The sequence below is a fragment of the Ovis aries genome, chromosome 7 (assembly GCF_016772045.2).
Source record: "Ovis aries strain OAR_USU_Benz2616 breed Rambouillet chromosome 7, ARS-UI_Ramb_v3.0, whole genome shotgun sequence".
NCBI classification, from domain to species: Eukaryota; Metazoa; Chordata; class Mammalia; order Artiodactyla; family Bovidae; genus Ovis; species Ovis aries.
In genome coordinates, this window is record NC_056060.1 from 57,295,982 (window position 1) to 57,314,106 (window position 18,125).

At 40.9% G+C, this 18,125-nt stretch overlaps 1 protein-coding gene across 1 annotated transcript in view; it reads left to right on the plus strand.

Moving 5' to 3' along the window:
• Positions 1-13,950, plus strand: part of CYP19 (cytochrome P450, family 19) — a 32,207-nt gene extending 18,257 nt beyond the window's left edge. Inside the window, 6 exon segments of the mRNA NM_001123000.1 lie at positions 2,818-2,994; positions 5,392-5,506; positions 8,551-8,665; positions 9,327-9,489; positions 12,296-12,537; positions 13,702-13,950. Coding sequence (NP_001116472.1) covers positions 2,818-2,994; positions 5,392-5,506; positions 8,551-8,665; positions 9,327-9,489; positions 12,296-12,537; positions 13,702-13,950 — 1,061 coding nt within the window.
• Positions 13,951-18,125: the final 4,175 nt, after the last annotated feature.

An 18,125-nucleotide genomic window follows, 5' to 3' on the forward strand; every position in this document is an offset into this window, starting at 1 on the left:
ATTCATTACACATGTATTATATAGTAGGCACTATTTTAAACACTTAATTCTTAATTCCACAGCAACCCCATGTAATAAATAATAATATCACCTACATTTTACAAGTGAGAAAACTGAGGCATAAAGAGGTTAACCATCTTGCCCAATTTCCACCATTAGTAAATGGTAGCACAGAAGACAACCCCAGAGCCTACATATTTAACCACTTTGATCTGGTTCTTCCTGTTTCTACATCCATCTCATGGATTTAAAAAGAATTGGCTCTCTATACACTTAATGTCACTTCAATTAAGAATTTAGTGTGTCAGCCATATTTAGCATAGCCAACATGTTTGCTGAACCATTGGTTGACGTCCCACATGTTTTAACAGAAAACAATTTGCAGACAACTTAGAGAATTTTAAAACTGTGAGTAGCTATGTATGTTATTTCTTCCAGGCTCTGAGTTTTTTACTTAAGTAAATAACGTTTTTAGAGAGCTTGTGACTTTTCCCCAAGGCAACATAGCCAGATATGGAATAGCACAAACTAGATTCCAAACATCTTTATCTAGTGATTTCCCTCTTTACCATCTGCCACTGGAATTGAAGTCTTTCTTATAGTTTTATGGGTCAAAAGTCTGATGTGGGTCTCACAGGGCAATAATCAAGATACTGCTGCTGCTAAGTCACTTCAGTCATGTCTGACTCTGTGCGACTCCATAGATAGCAGCATACCAGGCTCCTCCGTCCATGGGATTCTCCAGGCAAGAATACTGGAGTGGGTTGCCATTTCCTTCTCCAATCAAGATACTGGGAAAACTCTTATTTCTTTCTGGAGGATCTAGGGAGAAAATGTTTCTTTGCCCCTTCCAGCTTCTAGAGGCTGCCCACATTCTTTGGCCCATGGCCCTATCAGTGATATTACATTCTGTTTATACATTTGAAATGTGGCTTCAAACTCTTGAGCTTAGAGGAAAATCGGACATCAGCCTGGAACTGATATTCAAGGCCAGTCCTTTCATGCAAAGGACTGATTCATGAAGGAATTAGTTGTCCTACTTGTGGATGTGACAGTCACCGAGAAAACAGCATCCCCACCTTCCATATCTCCAACTCCTTCCTTAAGTCAGAAAGTATGCTGCCAGCCCAAGCTTCCTTTTTATACATGGGTGGAAATGCTTAGAGTCTAGAACCACTTACAGGTCTCTTTCTTATTTGTAAAGTGTGTCTTCAGGGGCTCTGCAGCACAGCTGATTTGCTTTGTTTGCGCACTCTGAATTTAACAGCAAATCTGAATAATCAAAGACATAAAAAAGCAATTACTCCTAAAGAAAACTCAGAGAAACTTAGAACAAGGAGAGAAATAATTTTAAGAGTTAAACTCTCAAGTTAGACCATCTACCATCATGACCCACTAGCTGCTAAGACAGTCAGGAGCAGGGCAAAGGGAGAGAATAGAGCTAGTTAACTCTACCAGGTTTCATTCATTCCTCTATCTGACAAATACACTTGGAGAGCCACCATGTACTATGGACTTGAAGTACAAAGCTAATAGGTTATCACTGCCCTGAAAGAGTGCCCAGTTCTATGAGAAAGACTGCTCAAACAAGGATTTGTTTTGTTGTTATGACATTGACTGAGTACAATAAATGATTGTAGTTTGAAGAGAAACTAAGATTAAGAGAAGGTTATATTTGGTAAGGGCTTCCCAATTGACTCAGTGGTAAAGAATCCACCTGTGAAGCAGTAGACGCAGGTTCAACCCCTCAGTCAGGAAGATACCCTGGAGAAGGAAATGGCAACCCACTCTAGTATTCTTGCCTGGGACAGAGGAGCCTGGTTGGCAATAGTCCATGGTGTTGCAGAGTCAGACATGACCTAGCGACTAAACAACAATGAAAACATTTGGTAATTTAGAAAATTAGCTGCAACCCCATAGACAGTAGCCTACCAGGCTCCGCAGTCCATGGGATTTTCCAGGCAAGAATACTGCAGTGGGCTGCCATTTCCTTCTCCAGGGGATCTTCCCAACCCAGGGATCAAACCTGGGTCTCCTGCATCGCAGACAGACACTTTACCGTCTGAGCCACTAGGGAAGCCCAATCTATAATTAAACAGTAAGCACCTTAGATCAAAACAGTAAGATCCAGTTTGAATAGTTCTGTAGCAATGGCACCCCACTCCAGTACTCTTGCCTAGAAAATCCCATGGATGAAGGAGTCTGGTGGGCTGCAGTCCTTGGGGTCGCAAAGAGTCGGACACGACTCAGCGACTTCACTTTCACTTTTCAATTTCATACATTGGAGAAGGAAATGGCAACCCACTCCGGTGTTCTTGCCTGCAGAATCCCAGGGACGGGGGAGCCTGGTGGGCTTCCGTCGATGGAGTCGCACAGAGTCGGACACGACTGAAGTGACTTAGCAGTAGCAGTAGCAATATTCTGCCACCCAATAAAACATAAAATACCCCACAAATCTTCTTTAGAAGGGTATATAATAAACATGGAAAATCATAGATTTGTGATTTATAACCACAAGTATTACATAGTTCATTTGCAATCTCACAAATGATTTGTTATCATATAAAGAAAAGTATAATTTCGAATAGTCTGTTTTTAAAATATTTATTTTTTCATTTTAAACCATAAATGTGATGACCTGCTGTAGCAAATTAAGAGAATACAGAAAAAGTATAAAGAAGAAAATGAAAATTTCCACCCACTTTATTGAATAAAAATCTGTGGTCAGTTAAACTCTGAACATAAAAAGCCAAAATTGCCTGATTGCTTGTGTGCCTTGGAGTTGGAGGTAGCTCACTCTGATGTTGTCCCCTTCAGCTTTGTCCGGCCCTGGCCTGGTGCGCATGGTGACCATCTGTGCTGATTCCATCACCAAGCATCTGGACAGGTTGGAGGAGGTCTGCAATGACTTGGGCTATGTGGACGTGTTGACCCTCATGCGGCGCATCATGCTGGACACCTCTAACATCCTCTTCCTGGGGATCCCCTTGGATGGTACTGAAATTTTCATTATCATGACTTGACATTCAGCCCTTTACTAAACAGGGCATGAGAAGGATAATGAACTCATGGAAAGATACGCTCTTTTGTACACTGCTCTTTAAATCTTCCTAAGTATTCCTAAAGTGTTTTCCTAGTGTGTCTGCATTCTTCACTTACAAGCTCTTAAATATTCATAGCAAGAGCCATCTTCTATTTCTTTTGTATCTCTTCTCATTGCTCTAGGAAATAGGATAATTCTACCCACAGCTGAAACTTAATAGATGTGATCATTTCATTTGGTCATAAATATATCCTACCACTAAACCTATGTATTCAGCCATTACCAACCATTCTTTTGCACATGATATATGCATACACACATACAAACCCATAGCCACATTCAATCTATTTAAGTTTCTATGTATATATACAAACACACACACATAAATACACGCATACACCTCTCCCTCAAAGCCACTAAGTATGAAAACTTCAAGCTGATGCTGCTGAAAATGATGATAACTACCGTAAATTTAGTGCCTACAATGTGCCAAGTAGTATAAGAAATTGCTTCACATAAAGCTTGTGATTTAGCATTTATAACAATCCTGGCAAGATTTCTTACTCAAGAAGATGCTTTCCTTATTATATTATAGAAACAAATATTAAACACATCCATTTAACTCTACCACCAACCAAAAAAAATACAAACATTAATCACATGGACTCATTCCATTCTGCTGTTGTCACCTTAAAGAAATTTCTCCCGATTTGATTTCTAACAGTGTTCACTGATTCATACATTTATTCAACTAATATTTATCAATTGCCTATTTTATGGCAGGTTTAGGTTCTGGGGTTACAGCAATGAACTAGATAAGGTCTTTGCCTTCAAACAGTTTATATCCCAGTGGACATATAAACAGTAAACAAGTTACTATCTAGTAATATTTCAGGCAATAATAAGTGCCTTGGAAAAAAAAAAAGTAGGGCAAAGGGCTAGACAGTGAAGGGGGCAGTTGGAGAGAAGCCAAAACTATAGAAGGGGTGATCAGGGAAGGTCTTTGATCCTCTGATGTGGAATGGACATCTGAACAAAGCCCCAGATGAAGCTTAGCCCTGAACCCCCTGAAAATCTGAGGGAAGAACATCACAGGAATAAGAACAAGGCATGATTTTCACTCTCGCCCATGCCAACTGAGCTGTCACACCTGCTCCCTGACCGACCACATTGGACAAGCACACACTCTCCTCGCCTCCTGTCCCCACTCTTTAATTCTTTCTTTCAAGAGGACATTACAGTCTGATTGACATCAGGATGGGTGTCTCATTCACTCTGAGGATCTTAGTCACAGCCTCTTGTCTGTACTCCTTTCAGACAGGCACTGTAAAAGTCCTATTTGCCTGTTCCACACACACTCCTAAGGTTTGACAGGTACCTATTTTAGAAGTCCCTTCTCCTTGATTCCCAAACAGCCTTGAATCTTAGGAGGGGTAAAGAAAAGTGCATTGTACAACTCTCTGTTAACTTATGGATGCAGATTTTGTTGCTAAGAACCTGCATAATCCATACAGAGTTATGTGTACTTCTACCTGCTCACTGGGTCCTTGTTAAACTGTCAATGGGCCTGGGAGACACGGTGCACCAAAGAGGAAAGGACATGGCTCTGAGGTCAGATAGGACTGGGCTGCAGCCACACTGGCTGTATGGTGTTGGGCAAACTTCTTCATTCCTATGAATTGCAGCTTCTGCATCTGCACAATGAGGACACTCTCACTCTCTTCTCAAGACTCTAAGGATGAAATGAAGTTTCTTTGTAAAGCACCTTACCCTGCGCCGGGTGTTTAACAGTTGAAAATACATGTCTCTTCCCTTCCCTTGTGTATAATTTGAGAAAAGCAGTGTTTTTCTTTTCTCTAGTATTCAATGTAATTCAAGAAAATCATTTAAGAACTGACTGTTCAGGAGACTTAGGATAAGGCATGGAAGACTACAAGATAAATGCTACACTCTGAACTGAAATATAAACAGAAGAATGGTAAGGCTTTTTGCCTTTGGTGCCAAATTCAGGCCATAATAGCATTAATTACTTTTTATTTTCCATGGTTAGGAAAACAGAAGGTGTTGGATGCTCAGCCAAGGAGAAACATGTGAGATTCTCAGCTGGATCTCTACCATAAACATGAAAACTGCCAAACCTCTGGTTAACTTGGCCATTTAGGTGCTAAGGTAGAATGAATTAGTGTTGATTTCTTTGGTGACATTCATGTGGCTGTAACACCCACTGAAGGAAGAACCTTGTCCTGCTTAGAGTCCAAGACGCTAGGAGAGTCTACAGGGGATCTTCTTTCATTGGCATACCCTTTTTGGACTCATATTTTTGCTCATCTGCTCTGATGTTTTTCCAGAAAGTGCCATCGTGGTTAAAATCCAGGGGTATTTTGATGCATGGCAAGCTCTCCTTCTCAAACCAGACATCTTCTTTAAGATTTCTTGGCTGTGCAGAAAGTATGAAAAGTCTGTGTAAGTAACACATTTTGGAATAATTATTGATGAGACTGATTTGTGTGTGTCTCAGATATTTCTGGCCTCTTTGGCAAGCTTTCTCGCCCCCAGAACCACAGGGAGCTGTTGATTAAGATGCTGGTGAAGCACTTCTTACAGCGCTTTGGGCACATGTGGCCAGACCACAGTGGAAAGGCAGCCTTTTGCCCAGGGATGCGTTTCATCTAGGAAGCTAAGAACCCCAAATCTAGAACTAGGACACTGCAGTGTGTTTTGAGTTGAAGACAACAGGGTTGGCTGAACCTATCGTTATTATTTGTCAAAATTTTCTTTGCATGTCTAGAAAAATGGAAACATGAAATCATTTATTGTATTACATTGAAACAATTTAATGCAATTTGTAAGAATTGACAGTAGTCACAGAAGAATTTTTTCATGATGAACTTTTATAAGGTGTGTTTTTTGTTTGTTTGTTTAATTATACATCTTATGTCTTGGGGAATCCTAAAATTGTCATTAAATGGCTTTGCCTTGGTCTCAGACTAGTCTAGCAGAAGACTGGACAAATGCCCAATGGCCTACTGGATAATCATTGGGTTTTCAGGGTGCAAGTGTTATTGTTGTTTAGTCACTAAGTCATGCCAAACTCGTTTGCAACCCCATGGATTATAGCCCACCAGGATCCTCTGTCCATGGGATTTCCCAGGCAAGAATACTGGAGTGAGTTGCCGTTTCCTACTCCAGGGGATCTTCTTGACCCAGGGATCAAACCTGTGTCTCCTGCTTGGCAGGCAGATTCTTACCATTGAGCCACCAGGGAAGCTCCAGTGTGTAAGTTGCCAGCCACTAAACATGCCACCTCTAACCACCAATGGAAAACCCAGGGGATTTAGGGGTAGACAGACTTGATTTGTATCCTATCTCTACCACTTAGTAACCAAATGGTCTTGGGAAGTTCTTTAAAATAAAATATAACCTACTTTCCAGGGTGGGATAGGAGTTAAAGAGATCCTCTATGTAGGGCAATTAGCACAGCACATGACACATAGGAGACAATAAACATGTTAGCTCTCTTCATACCTCTGTTCATATCTTACTCAGATGTCCAGACTGTCTTAAATTCTCCAACTCTTAAAGTTCCCAAACTTGGTTGAAGAGCTAACTTCATCCATTTGCACACTTTGAAATTCAATAATATTAGTCTCCAAGGAGGAAGTCAGCTTCATGTCGCTCTTACATGTTCTCAACTGGTCGATGAGTATCAGGTAGATGATTTGGACACGTGGTCCTTTAAACACTTTTCTTCGTCTCAACCAGAGCTTAGTGTGACTTGAATCAATAAGGTCAATTATTCATCTCTTCACTCTGGTCAGATTTTGTGGTGGTCTAAGGAGTCATACTGGTCTGCAGCTACATTTGGTCATTATTTTATCTTCACTATTGTCAGCAGGCCCACAGAAACTTATCACGTGAGACTGTATAACAGTTCCTCTTTGTTTTCTTTAAAATTAGCTCAGCAAGTCTCTCGATATATAAAATTTGCTAATGGATAGCAAACTAGGTTAACATCTACTATGACTGGGAGCAGTAAAGATCTAGAGAAATTTTTTAGTCTTCTTCCCGATATGCCCTTGCAATATGCTAATATTAGTTTTTTGTTAAGATATCCATAACATATACAGTTACGTTTCAGTTATACAACATAAATATTCAATATTTGTATATTCGGCAAAATTATCATCATAGTAAGTCTAATGTCTGTCACCACACACAGAAAATTTTTCTTGTGATGAGAACTTTAAAGATCCTTCTTGCTGCTGCTGCTTCTGCTAAGTAGCTTCAGTCATGTCCGACTCTGTGCGACCCCATAGACAACAGCCCACCAGGCTCTGCCATCCCTGAGATTCTCCAAGCAAGAACACTGGAGTGGGTTGCCATTTCCTTCTCCAATGCATAAAAGTGAAAAGTGAAAGTGAGGTTGCTCAGTCGTGTCCGACTCTTCGCGACCCCATGAACTGTAGCCTACCAGGCTTTTCCATCCATGGGATTTTCCAGGAAAGAGTATTGGAGTGGGATGCCATCATCACCTTCTCCAAAAGATCCCTCTTAGCAACTCACAAATATACAACACAGTAATATGAACACATACTGTTCATGACATCTCAGTGACTTATTATAACCCAAAGTTTGTATCTTTTGATAATCACCACCACCAGTTTGCACTCACCCTCAACTTCATGCCTTGGTAAACAACAATCTGCTCTATGTGTCTATGAACTCCCACTTTTATTATTATTTTTAAATTAATTAATTTATTTATTTTACTCTACAATATTCTACTGGTTTTGCTATCCCTTTTAAAAAGATTTCACATGAGGCTTCCCTGGTGGCTCAGTCGTAAAGAATCTGCCTGCCAATGTAGGAGCACAGGTTCGATTCTGGTCCAGAATGACTCCACAGGAGCCAAAGCAACTAAGCTGGTGGGCCACAACCATTGAGCCTGTGTTCTAGAGCCTGGGAGCCAAAGCTACTGAGTCCAAGTGCTGCAACTACTGGAGCCTGCATGCCCCAGAGCCTCAAGGCTGTGCTCATCACAATGAGAAGCCTACACCGCAATGAGGAAGTAGCCCCCACTCACTGCAGGTTGAGAAAAGCCCAGGCAGCAGTGAAGACCTAGCACAGCCAAAATGAATAAATAGAATTAAAGTAGAAAGATTCCACATACAAGTGAGAAAGCCAGTATGTATTTTCTCTATCATGCCAATACTTGAAAAAATACATTGGATTTAGCCTTTTGGTAACAGTTCTCAACATTTAACTATAGGTAATAGCCTTGATTTTGCTACCAGTAGCTAGATATGTGGATAACTCTGGTTCCTTACTATGAATTGTAATCTATACATAATTTAAGGATATTTGCAAATAATTAAGTATAAATTTGGTTATTCATGAGTACTAATAGCTTCATCTATAGCATTTCATTTTATTTAAACGGCAAATAAATCCATTTTTTGGTGTCTTAACTGAGTACAGGTAGATTATATTTTCACTTTTATTTCCAGCAAGGACTTGAAAGATGCCATGGAAATTCTCATAGAAGAAAAAAGACACAGGATTTCAACAGCAGAGAAGCTGGAAGACTGCATAGATTTCGCCACTGAGTTGATTTTTGCCGAGGTACAGACCTACACTAACCATAATTCCCACACAACATACGTATATGACTGTATGCAAGCGTACTCAGTCGTTCAGTCATGTGCTACTCTTTGTAACACTATGGACTGTAGCCTACCAGGTTCCTCTGTCCATGGAATTCTCCAGGCAAGAATACTGGAGTGAGTTGCCATTTGCTCCTCCAGAGGATCTTCCTGATCCAGGGATTGAACCCAAGTCTCCTGCATTACAGACAGGTTCCTTACCACTGAGCCACCTGGGAAGCATGTATGGTTGTGTATAGGTGTCTAAAAATTCCCCCTTGTTAATTGGTGCATGTTTCTGCTTTTAAGTGTTTGCTTTAGTGTTTATATAATACCCAAACTAAATAGCTCAGTATTAGACAATCTGATTGGACTGACCCTTAAGATTTAAACATCTCTGTGTCTGTACAATACAAAACATGAAAACCAGGGAGTGCAAAGACATTACATACATAGATAAATATCTAAATTGTTCAGCTTTGAGCTGAAGATTATTAATAAAAATGTCCATTGTCAATTCCAAAGACTTGTAATTCCTATGATTTCATTTTGTTGAGGTGATTGATCCTTGAGTGCCACCTCCCTTCCTGTTCTGAACCTCACTCACTTTCCCAATATTTCTCTCCCTTCCTATTCTTCAGAAACGTGGTGAACTTACAAAAGAGAATGTAAACCAGTGCATATTGGAAATGCTGATCGCAGCGCCAGACACCATGTCTGTTTCTGTGTTCTTCATGCTATTTCTCATTGCAAAGCATCCCCAGGTTGAAGAGGCAATGATGAGGGAAATCCAGACTGTTGTTGGTAAGAATTTATCAAACAAACAATAGAGCTCAGAAAACAATTTCTTGATATTAGCTTCTACGTCCTAAAATTTTTATGTCAAAAACTCTGTTAAAATCTGCTCAGAGAACAATAAGGCAAGTCATTGGGTTGTATTTTCATTATGCCAGACAGGTTAAAATGATAGTTCTTCCTGTGTTTTCCTGATTTTAAAATAGCACATACTCATTGAAAAAATCCAAATAATGGAGAGATGTATAAAGCAGAAAATAATGTCACCTGAACCCAACCATTCTTCTCCTCAGCCTCATCCCAATTCCCAGAGGGAATCACTGTTATTATTTTGTGTATTCTTCAAGGTCTTTTTAAAGGGCCACATAAGCACATGCATGTGGTTTTATATGTCTGTGTTTAAAACACATGAGATCATCCACAAGGATTTGCTACCTTGTCAGTACCAAAGGCTTTTGAAGGTCCACTTAGGGAAATGGCTATCATGTAAGGCAGTGTTTCCGGGTTTCAAGCAGTCCTTTCTTCCAGTTGGGAGTAGAGGGAGGAAGAGAGGGTGATAGCAAAGGCAGGGGAGTAATCAGTTTCCCTCCCCCACAGTCCTGGGCTGCCAGGCCCTTCCTCCCCCTACCCTCTCCTCCCCTGCAGGGGAGCCCCCAGGTCCCTGCTCAGCTCTTCCCAACTCCATCTCCTCCTGTTCTGCCTCTGCTTCACATCATTCTTGCACTGCTTCTGATATCCCCACCTTCCCCCAGAAATACAGCCACATTCAAGTCAGAATTGCTTTCTGGGAGAAAATGAAATGCTTTATTGGGAACATGCTTCACATGAGTAATCTCTTTAGGAGTACATTTCAGACACACGTGAAGAGATATCTGTAATGATAGACTTTTCTTTGTTGACTTTAAAGAGTCCCTGTGAAACAACCTATTTTGTTGATGAAAGGCAATACATTAAAAAAATTTTTTTATCTTATTACCTTTAAAACAATCGAGTGCTGCTTGAAATAGTTGACAATAAGGTGAAATTTCATACAAGTATGAAATATGCGAAAGAAGGTTTCTGCAGACGTGTTGTTGTAGGAGGAAAGCTGCCTGGGAAGGTAGATAGCGAGGAACCACAATAACCTCCAGGCTTCAGTTCTGGAATATTTTCTCGAGCACCCATTTCAGGTTATGGGTTCTGTGCCAGGTGCGGGGCACCGTGGTGAACAAGCCAGCGCCATCTCTGCAGTCCTGGGGCTCTCAGTATCATGAGAAAAAGAGAACTCGACAAGCAGGCTCGCTGGAGCGAGAAGGAGACCCATAGAATGACAGACTGCAGGCAACAGGAGGAAACTGCTCTTGAGATCATAAGCCTTTAATACAGTTTCCTTGAGAGGTGAAAAGGGCTTGTGCTCCATGATGCCTCCCTGACAAAACATCCTCTTGAAACATAAAACCGGGGTAAACACTACTGCGTGTACACGTGCTCCCTCTAGACCCACACACCTGGTCATTCCTAGGAAATGACTTGGATTACCTTCCCCATCATCTGCCCTCTACCTCCCCACCCCAGATAAACACAAAGAGCAGTACATGAAGGGCTGGGTCAGTAGAGTTCTCTGACCAAGTAAGACCTCTCCTGGATAGCATAGTTATACAAGAGACAGACCTGCCTTGGGACTCTGGGTTGATTTTCATTCTACAGAAGTGATACTCCATTTGAGAATGCTCTAAAGTTTTGCCAATTCTGAGAGTTATCTGAGCCTGTCTGACCAGTGTTGGGCCATGCTGAGACTGTAGAGGTGTCCATCAATCCCCAGCTCACCTAGGGCTTATTTTGTGTGGTGAGGATAGGGAGTTCTTGGCACCCTACTACACCAGGTTGTCCTGGATGAGATGGGGAGGAGGGATGATCAAAGACATTTTCTGACAGATGACTGCACAGGGTACCAGAAGAGAACATTTCCTTGAACATGATTGAACTTACTATCTCAATTTGACTAAAGAAGAAATTAACATCTTCTAGAATTTAGAGTAGGGAACCAAACTGGAGAACCACAGAGGTGGCAGTTATCTGTTTGAAGTAGACTGGGTATGTCTACATCATGCTGCAGAGAGGAGTTTCTCTATAGGGCTCCTCAGACACTCAGCCTCAGCTAACTGCAGCCATGTGGGATGTGGATCCAATGTTTTTTTGTTTTTGTTTTCTAGAAATTTAGACTTAACTATGAAACCCACTCCAGCACTCTTGCCTGAAAAATCCCATGGATGGAGGAGCCTGGTAGGCTGCAGTCCATGGGGTCGCTAAGAGTTGGACTCGACTGAGCGACTTCATTTTCACTTTTCACTTTCATGCATTGGAGAAGGAAATGGCAACCCACTCCAGTGTTCTTGCCTGGAGAATCCCAGGGACAGGGGAGCCTGGTGGGCTGCTGTCTATGGGGTCGCGCAGAGTTGGACACGACTGAAGCGACTTAGCAGCAGCAGCAGCAGCATGAAACCCATAGGTGTTAAGATAATAAAATTCAAATCAAAATTTTCATAATTCTATGGAACAAGCACAGGATATTTTACTCCAGTTACTGGTTTACATTAGAATTATAGATATACATTTTATACATACATTTTATATTAGAATTATAGATATACAGTTTTTAGAATTATAGATATACATTATAGGCTGCCTGGACTGCAGCCTACCAGGCTTCTCCATCCATGGATTTTCCAGGCAAGAGTACTGGAGAGCAAACTGTTCTGTGGAAAATGTATGATTTTAAACACTGACCATATATTGAAACTAACATGAGCTGTGTCTTTTTAATCTTATTCTACAGGTGAAAGAGACATAAGGATTGATGATATGCAAAAGCTAAAAGTGGTGGAAAACTTTATTAATGAGAGCATGCGGTACCAGCCCGTTGTGGACCTGGTCATGCGCAAAGCCTTAGAGGATGATGTCATCGATGGCTACCCGGTGAAAAAGGGGACTAACATTATCCTGAATCTTGGAAGAATGCACAGACTTGAGTTTTTCCCAAAGCCTAATGAATTTACTCTTGAAAATTTTGCCAAGAATGTAAGAGTCCTTCCTTAAAACTGAGTGTGCCACCCTTGAAAGCATCAACTGTTAAATCCCCTCTGTATTTGTGTTTGTACATTTCATTTTATTTACTCATCCCCTCCAGCCTCACCAGGTATATACATTTCCCCTGACCGGAACATGCCCACCAGTTCTGTCCTCAAGCCAAGAAGGCTGGCTCTCCAGCTCTTGGAAATGTCTTCATGGAGGGCACACGAGAGATCAAAGTGTGAACAATTCAGGCCCTTAATTTGCCTAAAATGAGGTGAAGTTTGTTTAACCAACCCACTTTTCCATTTAAACTTATCACATTGCCATCATGTAGATTCAGCTGAAGCATCATCAATGATGATTAGATGGAAATAAATGAGAAGAAGTGATTTGTTTTTTGCAGTCTGCCTTTGGTTCTTCAAATGGCCTCACAAGTACTAGTCTCTATTCTAAACAGGACTTGGTAATTAGAAGAACTCCCACCTTGTTCTTTAATTGAGGTGTACTAGAGATTCTGCCTCTGTTATATCAAATTCTAGGCAATTTTTTTAAAAATCTGAATTATCCATATAGTTCCCTCCATGCCCCCTTTTCCATTGCCATATGGGGAAGAGATATGATCTAAGTTAAACCAGTTCTCTAATTCGTTCTGCTTCTATATAAGCAACCCATGCCATGTTGCCAATTGGTCTAAAATAACTAAGCATCTATTAGGTGCCAGAATCCAAATGGGGACAAGACAGAGAGGTGTGTCCCTTTAAATATTTGTATATCAAAAAATATTTAGATTCTTGGCATTAAAAGGACAGGAATCCACACTTTTGCCTAAATTTGTCCTTGTCATCAGGTTATATGGCCTGGCACAACAACAGTCTTTGCCTCAGTGACTGGCAGGACAGCAGTAAAGATGTGGCCCTCCCACAGAGCTAGCCGAGTACTTTACATGAAAACGTAACTGGGGATTGTTGAGGTTGTGTCTGTATCACAAAGGGTGAATCAAACTGGAAGGAGAAAGTCTTATCTGAGTCATAGTCACTCCTGTCTGTGAAGAAGCAGTATGGCTAAATCACTAAAGCCGAGCATTCTGACTGACTGGTTTCAGGATGAATCAAATGGAGATGCATGACTCTCGCCTTTACTACTCTGGCTAATGTCTGATCTCTTTCCCAGGTTCCTTACAGGTACTTTCAGCCATTTGGCTTTGGGCCCCGGGCCTGTGCGGGAAAGTACATCGCCATGGTGATGATGAAGGTCATCCTGGTCACCCTTCTGAGACGCTTCCACGTGCAGACTTTGCAAGGTCGGTGTGTTGAGAAGATGCAGAAGAAAAATGACTTATCCTTGCATCCAGACGAGACCAGCGACCGGCTGGAAATGATTTTCATCCCGAGGAATTCAGACAAGTGCCTCGAGTGCTAAAGAAGTTTGGTCAGTCCCTGCCCCAGAGCACTGCTCAACAGAATTCCACATGGGAACCACCCATCTTTGCCAGGTGGTCCTCCTCACATGAACAACCATGGCCTGTGCCATTTTATAGGCTTACCTCCTGTGGGTTGTCAGCTAGCCAGGAGACACGGTTCATCTGACCAGATCCAAACCAGACAGCAGACTGCAAGAGAAAATAGAGGCCAAGAGTTTGTACCGGAAACGGCAGCCCTAAAGACCCAATTCCACAAAACATGCTTTGCATGAAAGTGAAAAGTGAAAGTGAAGTTGCTCAGTCATGTCTGACTCTTAGCGACCTCATGGACTGCAGCCTATCAGGCTCCTCTGTTCATGGGATCTTCCAGGCAAGAGTACTGGAGTGGGTTGCCATTGCCTTCTCCGTTGGAAAAGACAAGTCACCAGCAAAACTCACTCCAGCTCCTTACTGTCCTGCACTGAATTGGGAGCTTTTTAACATCTGGGGCAGAAGCACTCAATTTGATTACAAAGGCCAGGCCAACATCTGCGTACCTCGGATCAAACATATCTCCTAGTGTGAATAAAACAGTTTTCATTTGCTTTTTGGTGGGGTAGGGACTGCAACATCCATACCCTTGGAGAAATGCTTACAAATTCAGCATTTGATTTTCCCTACAATTATATTCAATTAAGTCTTGTTTATCTATATGTGACTTGTCTGTGGAAAAAGTTAAATTGAAGACTATCCTTTCCCAATTTCTCAATTTATTCCTCTCTTACCTCTGATACAACAGGTGTAGATTCAGGTATATGAAGACAAAGTAACTTATTAATAGCCTGAATAAGATATAATTAGTACCATTCATCTGACATACTAAAAAATTCACACAATGCATTTTAAATTAAATAAAATTCCTCTTTTCATGTCTGCATAGTTGCTTAGCTCCAGGAGTGCAGTAACCAAGAGATAAATTTAGATAATGCCACCTATTAACTCTTACTGAAGCTTTTGTGATTTTTCAGTGAGGGTAAGACTCTGAGTGTATAGCTAAATCCACAACCCAGTAGGTTCAAACTTCTAAGGAATGCTCCTTGTACCATTATCCTTCTCTCTCACCACTTCTTCCCTCCTCTTTCTTTCCATGACCCCAAGCCAAGAGCAACAAGCATATCAGGAGAGAACACAGCCAGGGTAGAACCCCTACAATCACATTTTATCCTAGCTCCAATTTAACAGTTACCTATGAGAGTTAACAGTTAACCTGGTTTACTGAATCACCACTATATGTAACCGTGGAAAAATGCACATCTTGGAATTAGCGCCAAATCAAACAGATGAGTGAATTTTCCAAGTAATAATAGTACTTTCCTTGTGTATTATTGATATGACCTTACAAGTGTATCTGCTGAATGCCACATAAAAACTAAAAAGGTAAATTCATTTACAAACATGTAAATGTTTGCCATTGAGTCAACCTGAATATTCTTCTCATCCTGCTGTTTGGCAGTAGGGCAACAGCTGAGTATAAAATGAGAATGTAAGCTCCTGAGAGTGGAAGCTCTTTTCTTTCTTTTGGAATCCATGCCTGTCCCTTCTTCTTACTCCCCATATTTGTTTTCAAGATCAATACTGAATTGACACTCTGGCCCAGAGATATTCTAATTGACCCAGAAATCAAGTAAAGGAGAAGCAGTTATCCTAAAAATTAAAAGATGGGCATTAATAAAGCAAATATTTGAAACTGAAATTATCTAGACCATTTATATGACATAAACATATGCAGAAATATATCTGTGTATCTGGATATATCTGTGTAGTCAGGTCTAGAAAGTGAAAATTGCTCAGTCATGTCCAACTCTTTGTGACCCCATGGACTATACAATCCATGGAATTCTCCAGACCAGAATACTGGAGTGGGTAGTCATTCCCTTCTCCAGGGCATCTTCCCAGGGATCCCAGGGATCAAACCCAGGTCTCCCGCATTGCAGGCTAATTCCTTACCAGCTGAGCCACAAGGGAAGCAGCCAGGTCTAGATGAGTATCCAAACACTTCAAAAGCCTGAAATAAAAGAATTTTAGGCTTAATGTATCCTCATTATTTCACTTGGTGATTATTAATGGTTTACTTTGGCTGGCTGGAGCTACAAAGTAGAGCAAAACAGACTTTGGATCCCTGTACTTCATCCATCTAATTCTCTTGAACACCTACTGTATTTAATATACATATATGCAGCCAAGGTCATACTCTGCCTATACAAAGTGAAATGGAAGGTGAATATAGTTGCATATAGATAATGCAGATACAAAAATATGCTTGGGGAAATCTGGGGTGGAGTGGGGGCAAGGGGAGAAGGAAAATATTGGTTAGCGTTATCTAAGCAAACTCTCCCAGAAACAAGTTATCTGGGTAATTGTTCAGCTTGTCACTCTTTTCCCGGTATTGACAAACCTCATAAGTATGTACAGATTTGGCTTAAGGATATGGAATGTCATTGACTTTACACTGGGTTGATGAACGTATATTTGAAAATCCTGTTTTTGCTTCAGAATTTTGCCTTATTGTTAAGTACTTAATTGTGACTCTGAATGTGCTGTGTATTCTGTCTTCACCAACTCTCAAAGAACTGGAATGTATAAATTATTAGCGAAATGCACACACATGAGGGCTCTATCATTTTCAACCTGTGAGGAAAATTGTAGTTTCCCATCTTTGGAAGTTCCAGACACCTGCCTCTGCCTTCATTGACCTCTTACTTTTCCCTCCCCCAAATGGAAAATCATCTCATTTAGAAAGACTCCACATAATGGGAAATGCCAGTTGGAAGCTGTCTCTTTTTATTTCTAAGCAGCACCCCTCACCATTCATGGTGCTAATATTCCACAGAAGTGTGGGGCACTGGTCCACTGGAAAGAGTGCTAGCTGGGCCCTCCTCAATCTCCTGTATTAGTTGGTCTCTGGAACTGAATTTCTCACCTGTATTTGCAAAAAGACTGGCTAAATTAAACTTTGTCAAAGTATGGAGTTGAATGGAATTTGTGGTACTTTAAGTTTAACTCAGCTCGAAAACAAAGTCAAGAGCTAAGGGCAAAGACAAACTCTCTGTGGCTCATCTCAAGATATTAGTCATTCTCTTATTGAAGTTTTTAGCAGGTTTTGACCTATGTCTAGGGAGTCACTGCCATACCATTTCCACCAGGTCAACAAGACAAAAGGAATGCACATGGATAAGGCAATCTGGTCATCAAACCCATCAGGCATACATGCCTCTTTTATGTTCCATCAAGAACATAAAGCATTACAGGAAACCCAAACAGGGGCTCTGTATCAACCTAGAGGGGTGGGATGGAGAGGGAGATGGGAGGGAGGTTCAAAAGGGAGGGGATATATGTATACCTATGGCTGATTCATGTTGAGGTTTGACAGAAAACAACAAAATTCTGTAAAGCAATTATTCTTAAATAAAAAAGAAAAAAAACATTACAGACTGCAAAACAAATTAAAATTCTTATGAGAGTTTTTATGCTAAAGTTAATTAAAGTTCTTATGAATGATTACTGCAAGAATAATCTTAAATGCACTGTACTTACAGCCTAAAGCAAATTTTTCACAGACTTTAGCATTTTAACTTATTGATAAAACATTTCTTGTAATAAAAATTGTAAGTCACAAGACCTGGAAGCTGAGCCTGCAGTCCAAGTGTTTTTTAATGTTTCTTTCACCTACAAATCTACAAATAAGAAGGCAGTAAAGCCTTGACTCTGGGCCCAGTCTTTTTACAAATGTATACGTGGGTCAAATGTTTATTTACTTTCTCATATCTCAGTTTTCTCATCAATCCAATAGAAATAATAAATTCCTCAGAAGGTTCATGTGGCAGTTACAAGGGATAATTTAGGTGCTGCTCTCAGCACAGTGTCTGGTATAGGGCAACCTCTCAGTAAGCCTTGCATCTGATAATGGGGATGCTCAGTAATTAGGCTGATGATGACACTCTGAAACCTCTTTTCATGCAGGGGGGGGGGGGCAGAAGATGTGCCAGATGCTTCTGCATTCATGATCTCACTTTAAATTTCCTGACAACTCTCACATTAGTATGATTGCCTGGGAAGGCCCACACTGTATTGATGACAAGACAAGGGAGACGTGCCCATAAGGACTCAGCCAGTAAAGGAGTTAGATTCTTGCCCA